The 12,854-nt window shown below is 40.1% G+C and overlaps 1 protein-coding gene across 2 annotated transcripts; it reads right to left on the bottom strand.

The window, feature by feature from the left end:
- Positions 1 to 2,063: 2,063 nt before the first annotated feature.
- Positions 2,064 to 12,351, bottom strand: sh3bp5lb (SH3-binding domain protein 5-like, b). Of its 2 annotated transcripts, XM_078954714.1 has the most exons (7): positions 11,639 to 11,766; positions 11,310 to 11,514; positions 11,155 to 11,217; positions 9,930 to 10,058; positions 8,732 to 8,893; positions 7,402 to 7,575; positions 2,064 to 6,232 (listed from the first exon to the last, which is right to left on the bottom strand). In XM_078954714.1, exons 2-7 carry the CDS (start codon positions 11,409 to 11,411, stop codon positions 5,684 to 5,686), a joined length of 1,179 nt encoding a protein of 392 aa, XP_078810840.1. In that variant the 5' UTR covers positions 11,412 to 11,514; positions 11,639 to 11,766; the 3' UTR covers positions 2,064 to 5,683. The 2 variants fall into 2 exon arrangements, with proteins under 2 accessions (XP_078810840.1, XP_078810839.1); XM_078954713.1 differs by lacking the exons at positions 11,310 to 11,514; positions 11,639 to 11,766 and adding an exon at positions 12,164 to 12,351.
- Between the last annotated feature and the right edge of the window lie 503 nt (positions 12,352 to 12,854).

The following is a 12,854-nucleotide window of genomic DNA, read 5'->3' on the forward strand; positions in this document are numbered from 1 at the left end:
GCCCCCATCTCTCCCGTATGGCTCTCTGCTCATCCCCTTCATTCTAATATTGCTGATGGAATCTGCACTCTGATCCGTCCGAGGACGTCACGCTGAGCCTGTTATTTTTGGTTCCCGTGTTTCTCATCCCAGTAGTGGTTGTGTTACCACATCTCATATGATTAGATAATCACACTACATTTGTTTAAAGCCTTCGGCTCCTGTGGAACAGTGGGATGGTAGAGTCAACCACAGTTTGAAAAATGCTGCCTTTGAGTTTTTGGAAAAACAGACATTGACAAGAAACATGTAGAAGAGGAAATTTGGGGTCAAAGTTGTCATTTAAACTTTTGTGAATATAATGTCTCCCTCAGTCTGCAGAGTAACAACGATGATGCAGCACAAGCATCTATTAGTCCGAACTCTCTCTCTAGCTGTTTTTTCAATGACTCATTGCGTCTTTACCTTGTTCATTCTAATAGGCAGCAATTTGTAAAGACGTATTTTATAAGAAAACAAGGATCAGAAGCTTGATGTGTTAGAAAAAATGTCCCAATCTTTGCATGAATGCAGCAAAAAAAAGGGAGTGAAATGGAAAAAAAAGTCATCAATTGAAAGACTTTTTCTTCTCTTGGTTGTTTGGTTGTTTTAGGGCTATGAATACACACATTTGTAGTTTTAACTTCACTAGTTAAGATCGTTTTTATTCATTTATTTATTATAATAGTTAAATAAATTTTCTGTAAAGTTTAGAAATAGAAATTGTTAATCAAATGTTTCCATTTTGATTGGAGAAAGCCATTTCTGTCAAATAATAGTTTAAACTTGAGGTTCTTGGAGCATAAAAGGCTGCCTGTTAACATTTTACCACTTGCTGCTGCTGGTAAGACACTGTAATTTGTTGATGGTTTTGGTAAGATGGAATCAACACCTCACAGTTTGATGAAGGCACTACAAAACTGATGCACCTCAAGTGAAGATGAAGACATCTGCTGGTCTAGGTAGGGACTGCATCATTTGTGTACTGTGATTTATATATACGTATGTAATCTATTTACTTTTACTTCATACTGTCTTTCATCCACAAACACCTAAAACTCAAACTATAACCAACACCTTTCATATTTTTATGGCTGTTCTACTGAATATAGTGTACATGTGGTGTGCATAGACAATGCAAATGGGAACATCAAAGCACACATGTCCACAGGCACGTCAGTCAGATAATATGGTTTAACTCCTAAAGAACTGTATCTAAACCAAATATACTGTGCATTTGCACTCCAACAACAGCCTGCGTAGGAGCACAAACTGATGGAGCAGTACATGAAAATGACTTTTAAACTTTTTTTTAGCAATTCTGAATTACTCTTAGAATATATTTTTATTCTAGGGCAGCCCAGATAGATGACGACCAGACAAAAGGAGGCTTTAATGTGTTTACTTGCCGTTCGAAGATAAGAGATTGTGACAGGGTGCACTGTAGCAGTCTGACATAAAACCAACTCTGGAAATGTCACTGCATTTTTTATTCATGGAGACTATTATCAAGGATTCCCACTTAAAGTCAGAACACCTTTGGACATGTGAAAGGATCGTGAAGAATGACTATTCCATAACATTATCATGCATTTCACTGCAGCACATGGAGCATCTGCCACCACATTAATAATACTAGATATAATAATAACAATCCTGAAGATTCAGAACAATTAACCATGTTTTTCTTTCTCATTTACTGATTTTTTTATGTATGGTAGTCAACATTTTAAACAAGTTTTACTGTAAAAGTAGGACCTTGTTACACCATTTGCATGCAGTTAAAACAGAAATGGTACGTTTTTAGGTTTTATTCCTTCTTAGGTAAAGTTTGTGTCACTGTATTTAAAAATACATTGCTTATTCTAAAGCAAACAGGATTGAAATAGATAAAATAACTTAAGTGTAGTCAATAAAATACATCAACTTTAGATAGATGTGACTTTTCATTAACAACAAGAATTTCTGCTTTGTCACTGTTTAGTTTAGGAAAATTGGAATCAAACCAGGATTTTATTCAGAAAGTCAAGTGATAAGAGTAAGTAAGTAAGTAAGTAATTTTTATTTATATAGCACCTTTCACAGAGAGCGACTCACAAAGTGCTTCACAATGTTAAAACAATATAAAATCAGAAGCAATACCCAATAAAATGCACACAGGCATATAAACAAGCATACAGGCAAAAGTGAACACAAGTAAAAGTCAGCTAAAAGCTTGCCTAAATAAAAAAGTCTTAACTTGAGCTTTAAAACACTCGACTGAGTCAATCTGGCGCAGAGACAGGGGGAGGTCGTTCCAAAGTCGGGGAGCGACTGCCTGAAAGGCGAGGTCTCCCCTAGTTTTAAAATGAGTTTTTGGAACACATAAAAGATTTTTATCAGTGGACCTCAAGGAACGTGCAGGAGTGTAGGGAGTTAAAAGGTCACTAATATAGATCGGGGTTTGTCCGTGCAAGGCTCTAAAAACTAAAATCAGAATCTTAAAATCTATTCTAAATTTAACAGGAAGCCAATGTAGAGCTAAAAGCAGAGGGGTGGTATGAGTGCGCTTATTGGTTCCAGTTAAAAGCCTTGCAGCAGAGTTCTGGACCAGTTGGAGACGTTTAAGAGACTTTTTGTTAAAACAAGTAAAAAGAGAATTACAATAGTCTAAACGAGAGGAGATAAAAGCATGGATGATCAGCTCAAGGTCAGACCTGGTCAACATTGGCTTCAGTTTAGCCACATTCCTCAGGTGGTAAAAATAGTTTTTGACCAAGCGCTTCGAATGAGAGTCTAGAGACATAGCTTTGTCAAACCAGACACCAAGATTCCTGAGACTGGGCTAGACAGAAGAGCTCAGTGAACCAAGGTGACTTTTGATGGAGGGAATTTTGTCATCAGGAGCAAAAATCATTGTCTCTGTCTTGTTTGGGTTCAGGAGTAAATGGTTGTCATTTAACCAAACACTGATGCTGGCCAAGCAGTCTAGTAGATTTGTTAGATTAGTGTAATTATTTTTTCCAAAGGAGCAATAAAGTTGAATGTCATCAGCGTAAAGATGATAAGAAATATTTGAAAATTTGCTGATGAGTCTCCCAAGGGGAATCATGTAGAGAGTGAATAGAATGGGTCCCAATACAGAACCTTGGGGAACGCCACAAGACAGGATTGTTGCTTCTGAAGATAGAGAGTTAACACAGACTTTATAAGATCTACCACTGAAATAGGAGACAAACCAGTTTAGGACAGAACCAGATAGACCGTAGTTGTTATGAAGACGTTCGAGCATGATTTCATGGTTTACAGTATCAAATGCAGATTTTAGGTCTGAAAGAACGAGAACAGTGTATTGACCAGAATCTGCCGCCATGAGCACATCGTTGGAAACTTTTAAAAGAGCTGTTTCAGTTGAGTGGTTCTTTTTAAAGCCAGATTGAAAAACGTCACAAATATTGTTTTGTTCTAAGAATGACCTTAGTTGCTCCGCTACAACCTTCTCCAAGATCTTAGCAATAAAAGGAAGTTTTGAAATGGGACGGAAATTATTTTGATCAGAGTGGTCCAAGTTAGGTTTTTTAAGCACAGGATTTATTATAGCGTGCTTCAAAAAGGAAGGAACAGATCCAGACATTAAGGAAAGATTTATAAGGTCAACCACGGCAGCACCAATACACTCAAACACTTTGAGAAAAATGGGAGTTGGAATTATATCGAGGGGGCAAGATGAGGGCTTGATCTTATTGAGCAGAGAATGGATGTCCTCCACTGTGACTGGAGAAAAATTAGACTAAGTCTGTGAGAATAGAGGGGATGGTGGTGGCCGAGCTCTTGCTAAAGGAGGGATGTTATGTCCAACATCTGAAATCCTAGCCGAGAGGGTCTGGAGAAAAGTGCTACAATCAGATTGAGAAAGATTGGGGAGTTGAGAGGAGGAGGGTGATGTAAGAGTATATATGGTGTTAAAAAGAGTTTTGGGGTTTCTTTTGTTCATTGAAATAAGATTATGAAAAAATGTTGACCTAGCTTGTTTTATCATGTAATTTAGGGTGGAGATCAGCTCTTTAAGATGCAGTCTGTGCACCTCCAGTTTTGTTATTTTCCAAAGACGTTCTATTTTACGGCATAGTCTTCTGAAGGAATTAATTTCAGCATTTATCCAAGGAAATGACTTTTTGGAAGAGACACTCTGTCTGACAGGAGCAATTGTATTTAAAATAGTTTCACAGTGACCGTTAAAAGAATGCATAAAAGAATCTACATCATTAAAATGATTAAAAGAGTTTGCATCAAACAGATCTGTGAATCTATCCGATACATTCTGGCTTAAAATACGTCGCTGCATTCTAACAGGTGAGGGTAGAGATGGGCGGGGGGAAATCACACTGAAGAAAATCCAGCAGTGATCACTGATGTGACTGTCTTTAACTCTAAGCTGCTTAATATCTAGACCTAGGGAGAAGACTAGGTCCAGAGTGTGACCTTTGTCATGGGTGGGAACAGAAACATGTTGAATCAAATTAAAAGACTCAGTTATAAATAATAATTCTGAGGCAGAGGCACAGGAGGAGTCATCAATGTGAATATTAAAATCACCCATTATGAGTACAGAGTTAAAATTGATAATACCTGATAAAAACTCGGCAAACTCATCTAAAAATACCCGTGCAGGGCCAGGGGGTCGGTAAATTAAAATGCAATAAAACGGCGAGTCAGATCCAACCTTGGTAATCTGCAGTTCAAATCTGGCAAAGAGAAGAGGGAGGGGTTGTGAAATTAGATTTATTGGATAAATAGAGCTGGATGTCGTCGGCATAGCAATGAAAAACTATATTGTATTTATAGGAGATACTGCCAAGTGGTAGTAGAGAAGAGTAAAGACTCCAGTAGGAGCCCTGTGGCACACCAGATGTACCGGTAATAACAAAAACAATAACTTGTTGCAGTTTGAAGCATCTTTCAGTTACATTGAAAAGAAACTGAATATCAAGTAGAAGTTCATATATGTGTGTGTGTGTGTGTGTGTGTGTGTGTGTGTGTGTATGTATATATATATACACACACATACATATATGTCCATCCATTGATGCTCAAACTGCACTATACTTTGGTGTGCCATAAGGTAGTGGTCCCCAAGATTTTTGAACCGGTTTAATGCCAGACAATACTTTCACGGACCAGTCTGTAATAGGCTAAAGTGAACGTCTGATTTTTTTTTAGCTGCCAGTTTCCCATAACATTCCAGGATAACTTTTATCTTCAACCACCTGTAAAATATCTACAGCTCCAATAAACTTTATTGGTAAACTAGATTATGTGTAGGAACCATTAAAATGTGGTACTGATTTTCCCTCATCCCATAACTGGCAACATGGAAGCTCAATTTAGCTTTAAGAAATGTAAGAAAGTAGATGGATTGTTGACATGTGTCCGAGTGACTTGATATATGCCAAGAATGAGTTGAAGGTGGTGGAGAGGGTCTAGTATTTTTCCAAAATAAAACATCTTTCATAATAAGATTATAATAAAATGTAAAAAATGTATTTCCGGTGCCGTCTGTGACCTGGGGTTTGGGGATCACTGCCGTAAGGGCTGAGCAGCGGCTGGGCTAACCGGCTGTTCTTCATCCTGCAGCATCAGCAGGACTCTCAATGTTCACCTCTCATCCATCAGACCCTACAAACTGTCAGAGACTAACACTTCTTTGGTGCTGTTTGACAAAACCCTCCTGGTTTTCTTTGAGGATCACTTGAGAGCGCTTAGCCACACCCTCCCACATGGCGGCTGCCTCAGTCTGCTTTCTTTCTTGGTCCCACTGGGGTCCCATCATGCTCCCACTGTCACTCAGATCCCCCAGGTGCTCCACAGAGTCGCACTTTTCCAAGTCTGACGCGATGGTCTGCAGGTTGGTGACAGACAAACAATCCTCCATCGATTCGCTCCTGCCCCACCCGCTTTCTCTGTGCTTCTCCACCCACAGCCGGGTTTTCTCCATGTCCACCCAGCTTGGTTCCACTGCGGCGGCCCCGGTACTGCTGCTGGCAGGGGTCGTAGAGGGCCCTTTCACCTCTGCTTCTGCTCCAACAGGGGAGCTCCGCCCGTCGCAGGTGGCAGTGCGGCCCCTCTGTGCATGGATTTGCTCGCTGATTTGCTCCAGGTTCCGCAGAGCCACAGAGTATCTTGTTTTGACCGCTGTCACCTGCTTCTCCAGCTGCACCACCTCAGCCTTGTGCTCCTGAAAACAGCCACACGGTTGAGGACCATTTTTAACATGGCGAGTGAAATTTTCTTGCCCTGTAACACAATCATCGAAGAACCTCGAGTTCTGACTGAAGCTCCAAGCCCAAACATTTAGGAAATAAAGTCACTAACATAGAACTAGCACGCCTTATTGGATCCTAAAATCCTCTAAGGTCTATTTCCAAGCTAAGCTCTTCTCTCACTGTCTGCTAGACTCCCCGTTTCCATAGTTACAGATGGAGCCTTCAAAAGCTCTTCTAACTTTGCTCTCTTAACTCCACAAATTCAAACATGCTCCAAATACAAACATGCATCTCTTCCTTCTTAAAGATCCACTCCAATGAAAATTGTGCTTTAGATGTTTTTAACATGTTCTTGTGGGATTTTTCTAACAGTGGAGGACATTGATTGAAAAAGTGAAACTTAAAGTCCCATTTTTGAACATTTCTTCATTGAAATTGTTGGGAATCAGAAGCAGACGCAAAAAAAAAAACCCAGTTTTAAAAAGATAGTATTTGTGACTTCGAAAATACAGAGAGCGGGCCACAAGCTCATTGCTCCGCTCCATTCTGATACATCCACTTGTAGACAAACAGATGCATGTTCATCTTTGTTTTCCTCATCTGCGCTGGTTGTAAGCTAGCTGTGTAAACAGAGAGTTCTCAGTTGCGGAGAGGTCAGGGTTGCTCACTGCAAACAGTCCTACAACTCAGAGGTGAATTTCTAATGAGCTGCTGCTGCCCTGCAGAAACTATGACCAAGAAAACCACAGAATTTTGATTTTGGCTAAAAACAACATTATCATAACTGAAAGACCTCTGGGACTGATTTTAGAATAGATCAAAAGATGATCCAAGTGGGACTTTAAAGCTGTTCTAGCTTTTATGTCTCTTTACTGCCTCCTGATTTTGGTAAAACAAAAGTTAAACACATTCTTAAAAATAAAAATTCTTCTTGCTTTATTTATTTATTTATTTTTGGTTCTCTCTATAAAAAGCATGAAGAGGCTTCTATCTGTGAATAGCAATAAGATGAATAATGTTTGAAGCTTCAGTAAAAGATGTATGGTCGTTTGATGCAGAGCTGCATCAGACGTTTCTGTTAAGACTGAGCCTTTCATTATGAGCGGAGGAGCCAACTTCACACAGCCAAGACGTCACGCACCTCCAGGATGTGGTTGAACTGAGCTTTAAGCTCAAAGTAAGGCTTGGACTTGAGGATGACCTTCTTCAGGGCCTTTTGGAGCGTCAGGACACGAGCCTCGGCGTCCTGACAGAGCTGAGTGACTCGCTGGTGCTCGTGCTCACTGCGAAGGCGCTCCTCCTCTGCCTCGTTCACCTGCACAGGAGACGGGATGAGGGTCGTTTGACCAGTTTTTGGATTAAGTTATTTCTCTAAAAGGCTGCAGTTAAAGTTCTTCCTGGTTCTCGCTCAGAGGTCAACACTGCCTCGTTAATCCTCCTCTCTGAGATCTCCTTGTTCTTCGTCTCTCTACAAAATCTCTTTGTTCTCAGAGGAGTGACTCATCGGGTCACTAAGTTCAACAAGAGCCGCTTTACTTGACTCGATCACAAGATGACGCTGAATCGTCGCACACAGTATGTTTTAAAATTCCAAAACATACTTTTTTTTATCAGAAGAACCGTTTTCAGGTCAAAACTCAAAGTCTTTCTGACTTTCTGGCTTGGTAACATAAATAATTCTTTACTTCTCCGTGTTCTGAACAGACATTTCAGCACATCCCTTCATCAAAGGCTGAATCCTAAATTAAGCCTAAATATTCTTATGAAAAAAAGGTCATGGGTCAAGATAAAAGTATCCAGTAGCTTAATAAGGTTTACTTGTAATCCTTATGAATAGTCAGGGTTAGATTCTGCTCATGTTTCGTTCCTGAATTTGTAGCCAATAAGAAGTACCAAATATTGTAATTCCTCAGAAGGCCACTGGGGGCTGGTTTCAGGGAGCAAAGTCCCCAGACTTTCATGTTAAAAACTCCAACTTAACTACCTAAAAATAATCAATGTGTAGTCCAAATTAAATATTTTCTCTTTAAAAATACAATTGTGGGGAGAGGTTAATATTTTAAAATGAACTTTTTTTTTTTACACTTTGATTTTTCCCATCCCACTACCCATAGAGTTGTGTGGGAAAAACTCCAGTCACACGTCTTTTCAATGGCCCCTCAGAGATTATACAGCCAGTGAATACATGTATAAGTGTTGAAGTTGAGTCATGAAATCTGGACTTTTGGTTTCCTTTCTTGAAACTTCTCCCCACTTCAGTCTGAGAGGTGCTGGGTTCAACCTCCACATGTATCCTCCAGGATCCTGTAGTCTTATCTGGACCTACTGTAACTCCACATGCCATGACTCAATTTCAAGTCAACGTCACCTGGATGAATAAGAAGCTTCATCAACTTCCATGTCTACAGTTTTTACTGCACTGAAGCACTAGATTCTGCAGTTCCGGAACAAGCCAGAAGGTGGACTGCTACCTTAGCTGTAGCGTGGTTCAGCATTTCCTGCCAGGTGGGGTCCATGGTGTTCTTGTCGGCCAGGAGACCCTGCTCAGCCACATGCACCATCTCTCTGGCAGCAGCATGCATGGACACGGCTCTTTCATATCTCAGCGCCGCCTTCTGCGTTTCCTGCTGAGCCTGGAAGACGTCAAACAATACAAGGGAGATTATTATAACTATGACATTTTTTGGTTCAATCTATAACCACTTTTTACTAGACATGTTATTTTTAAATATAGTTTTTCCTTGATTCATGCTCGTGGGTGGGTTTGAAGAGAGCAAATGATCAAAAGACACATAAAGTGAAACAACAAATCATGGACTAAAGAGAAAATTGAGAAGCATGTGCAGCATAAACCTGACTGAAGGTGGTCTGCGTCAATGAATGATGAACCTTTCTTATGTTGTGATGGATGAAGCTGCAGCTTAGTTTCATGATTTTTTTCTCACTTTTACAGCACAGTTGTAAAAAAACAAACTTTTTTTTGTAAATAAATAAATATATTTTTAGTTGTTGCTAAAATTCCTGAAACTGCTAAATTTACTGTAACACTTGATCTCAAAGGTCATACATTGATTTTCACCAGAAAAACATTTTTTTTTGATACATCAGCAGTTTAAACACCATCTTTTCAGGAAGCAGCTAGAAACCACAGACCTGTTTGATAAACTGTAGGTGTTACTTCCTGGTTCTTCCTGCTTGCCACATCAAGCTGTGATGCCCACTGCTTCTAAATTCTATCGGTTTTAGATTCTCCCTCTTTTCTTAGTAGCATTACTGCATTTAGAAGATTTTCGTTTGTAAACTCCACCTGAACTTTTTAGTACAGTAACTTTTTTCATTAAATTAAGGTAGTTACAGGCCTATTCGTTGATCAATTCTTAAGTCATTCACATTCATAAGGTGAACCGATGTTTATTTTTAGCACAAATGCTCACAGATTACAGGCTTTCAGCCTAGATGTTGCTGGTCTGCTTTCGGGTGAAAGCTATTTTTGAGTCTGTAAGTGTTTCCTTCATCTGATCTGGAGCATTCAACAGTAAAGGAATATAAAGAACCTTCAGATCTCTGAGACTCCATCAGCCAGCTGTGGTCGCACACAGATAGACAGCAGACATGCAGGTGAGAACTTCCACATGCAGGTGTGTCAGTGCTGTGGCAATCATCCCTCACCTCCTTAGCCAGCCTGCGTGCCTCATAGTAAGGCCTTGCTCTCTCCGTGCAGGCGCCAAGCTGAGAACTTAGAGCTTTGAGCCTCCTGGCAGAATCAGAGAGGATTTTTCTGTAGCTGGACCGAGCCTCCTGGGGGAAGGAGTCAAGAAGAAGGTCACAGGACTCAAGCTGTTATTTTTCCGCATGTCAGCAATAAATCTTTCTTTCACATAAACCTACTAATTTAAATACCCACTCCAATAGAAATTGTGTTGTGTCATTTTCATAATGGATGACGTATATTAATAAAATTAAGCTTAAAATTAACAAAATCTGAGTATTTATTTAGTCAAATCGAGGGAGAAAGGTTCGTGTACGTTGTTGTTTTCCTCATCCGAGCTGCTATTTAGCTCGAAACTGTATGTCTGTGAAAAGCTGTAAGCTATTGGAAGAGCTTGTAAACAGAAAACTCTCAGCACTAGGGAGGGGAAGATAGGGCAACAGTTAGTGGTGAGTTTCTGAGGGGGGGGGGGGGGGGGGGGGGGGCTAAAGATGATCATAATTAAAAGACCACTGGGAAAACTTTTAAAATAGATCAAAAGGTGATCAGAGTGGGACTTTATACATGCAAAATATTCTGACCGGTGAGCAATACTTTCACTGATTTATATTTTTACTATTCATTTAGTGTTTTGATTGGATTTTAAGGTATTTGCTATTTGTTGCACAGATGCTCTAATTTTGTTCGCACAGACTGTACAATGACAACACAGACATATGTTAAATCAGGGGTTTGCTGGAGATTATCCTATCCCAGGTATCATAGGACAGAGGTACTTGTAATATTTAAATACATGTGAAAAAGTCAAAGGTGTCAGAAAAAATAGCATTCAGAAGTAAAACATGGACATGAATTTATTTGTATTTGACCAAAATGTTTCTTTTTACTGTGATTTTTTAAAATTTTTATGTACATTTGCAGCTCTGTTTTAAAAAATCAGTTTGATTGGAGTTTTTAATTTAAGTTTGTTCTTGTAGAACACGCTCCTGCTTTTGCTGGACGTATGTGTCAGAAGTCCTGCTTCAGTGCAGGTACAGGTCAGAGGTTGAACCCTCTGGTCTGCTGCTGACCTGAGCCTGAGCAGACATGCAAGCCTGAGTTTATTATGAGGCCCTTTTCCCGAAATGCAACATATCCATCAGCTGAATTCATCTGGAGATGCTTAAATTCATGTCAGAGACTCACGTCCAGCTGCAGCTCCAGTCTGTTGATCTCCTCGCTGGCCTGGTTGAGCTGCTCCAGCTCCTCCTGCAGACACACAGATACCCGCTGACACCCCCTGACACAGACATCCCTCCGCGCGCGCGCTCCATTCCCACCGACGCCTCGCGGGGACCTGCCTGAATTCGTGGATCTAACTCTTCCTCGTGTCTGCCGGACTCCTCGTCCTCTCTGTCTGCACTCCTCCCAGCTCCATCCGGCTTTTCGCCGGGCTTCAGCATCTCCTCCTGGAGCCTCCTCGCGCACCAACCAACCGGAGTGTCACGCGCACCCCATCAGGCTCTGCGCGGCCCCGTCGCTCGAGGTATTTTGGTCGCAGCTAATCTACGAAAGCAACCGCGACATCACTTCACATGTCTCCCACGCAAAAAACACTTAATTTTTTTAACAGCCTGTTGTGTTTACGGTTATGGCTGCACGGAGAATCCGGTCCGGACCGGCTACATACCGGAACGTTTGTTTGGGAGCACGTGAGACGTGGGGCTGAAACGGGTCAAACCCACGTACCCACACGAAAACAAGGACTAAACTGCTGCTGCCATCTCCAAATGCAATGAGCGCCCCCTCATAGAACATAGTTTTTATGCGGATTAGGGCCAAAACTGGCAAACATGTTCAAAGAGCACCTTTCCCCCTTCTAATTTAGCTTTTGAAAGGACTTCAAACGAGGTAAAACAAAGATACGCTCAGCGAAAAGTACACTTCAAGTATATTTCATTAAGTACACTAATACGTGTTAATATTACGTCTATTATTGACCATCTATAATGTAGTGTAGAAAATATATCAACTGAAAAATTCTTCAGACTACAAAATAAACTTCAGTTATACTGCATGTGTGCACCTAAATAGACCTTTGTTTCTACTTCCTTTACTTTTCAAAATAAGATAAATACCTTGGTTGCAACTTTTTTTTTAGTCAGAGGCTGTTTTAGACCTCTTCTCTCTTCTTTTCTGAAACTTGAAAGTATACCTTATAGTTGCATTTGCTGTCTCTTGTCTTTCTTGCAATTCCTGACTTGTCTTTTTCATAAGAGAGAGGGCTCGTTTGTCCATCTTTATCTCGATTTTGTTCCATGTTCCAACTTATCTTCCACAGGCCTAGGTCGTTCTCATCGAGTCTGGTTCTGTTGGAGGTTTTTGCTTAAAGATGCTTTCCTCTTTAGTCTCATCTCATTTTTTCTGTAAAAACTCATAATTGTAGCCAGTTGGTCACTAATAAAGCAATCACTGTACAATTAAGGTAATCTGGCTTTATTACAATCTTCTGGACTGAAAAAAAAATGTTTTTGCTGCTTTGGAGCAAGTACTTTGACATGGATTCAGTTATGAACAGTAAATTGGATTACAAATATAAACTACATTTTTTTCCCTTTAATATTGCTCCCCTTTTTCCAAAGCAATCCCTCCTTTCATGTCCCACATGTTAATGAAGTCAGCCACCATTTAAAAAAATAATAAAAACTGAAACTGGTTTGTTTGTTTACTTTAAAGACATTTATGAGTAAGTCAGACCAAAGGAAAAAGAAGCAATGTTGGTCAGGGTCTCTTAAAGTGATTGAAAAACAAGACTGAGTAAGGTAAGAAATTAATTAAACAAATGGGAGTGAGATGATTAAGGAACACATTAAAGGAACCTACACGATCTGCATTGTTTTATATGA

This window comes from Oryzias latipes, chromosome 11 (genome assembly GCF_053564925.1).
Source record: "Oryzias latipes strain Hd-rR chromosome 11, Olatipes_Hd-rR_3.1".
NCBI classification, from domain to species: domain Eukaryota; kingdom Metazoa; phylum Chordata; class Actinopteri; order Beloniformes; family Adrianichthyidae; genus Oryzias; species Oryzias latipes.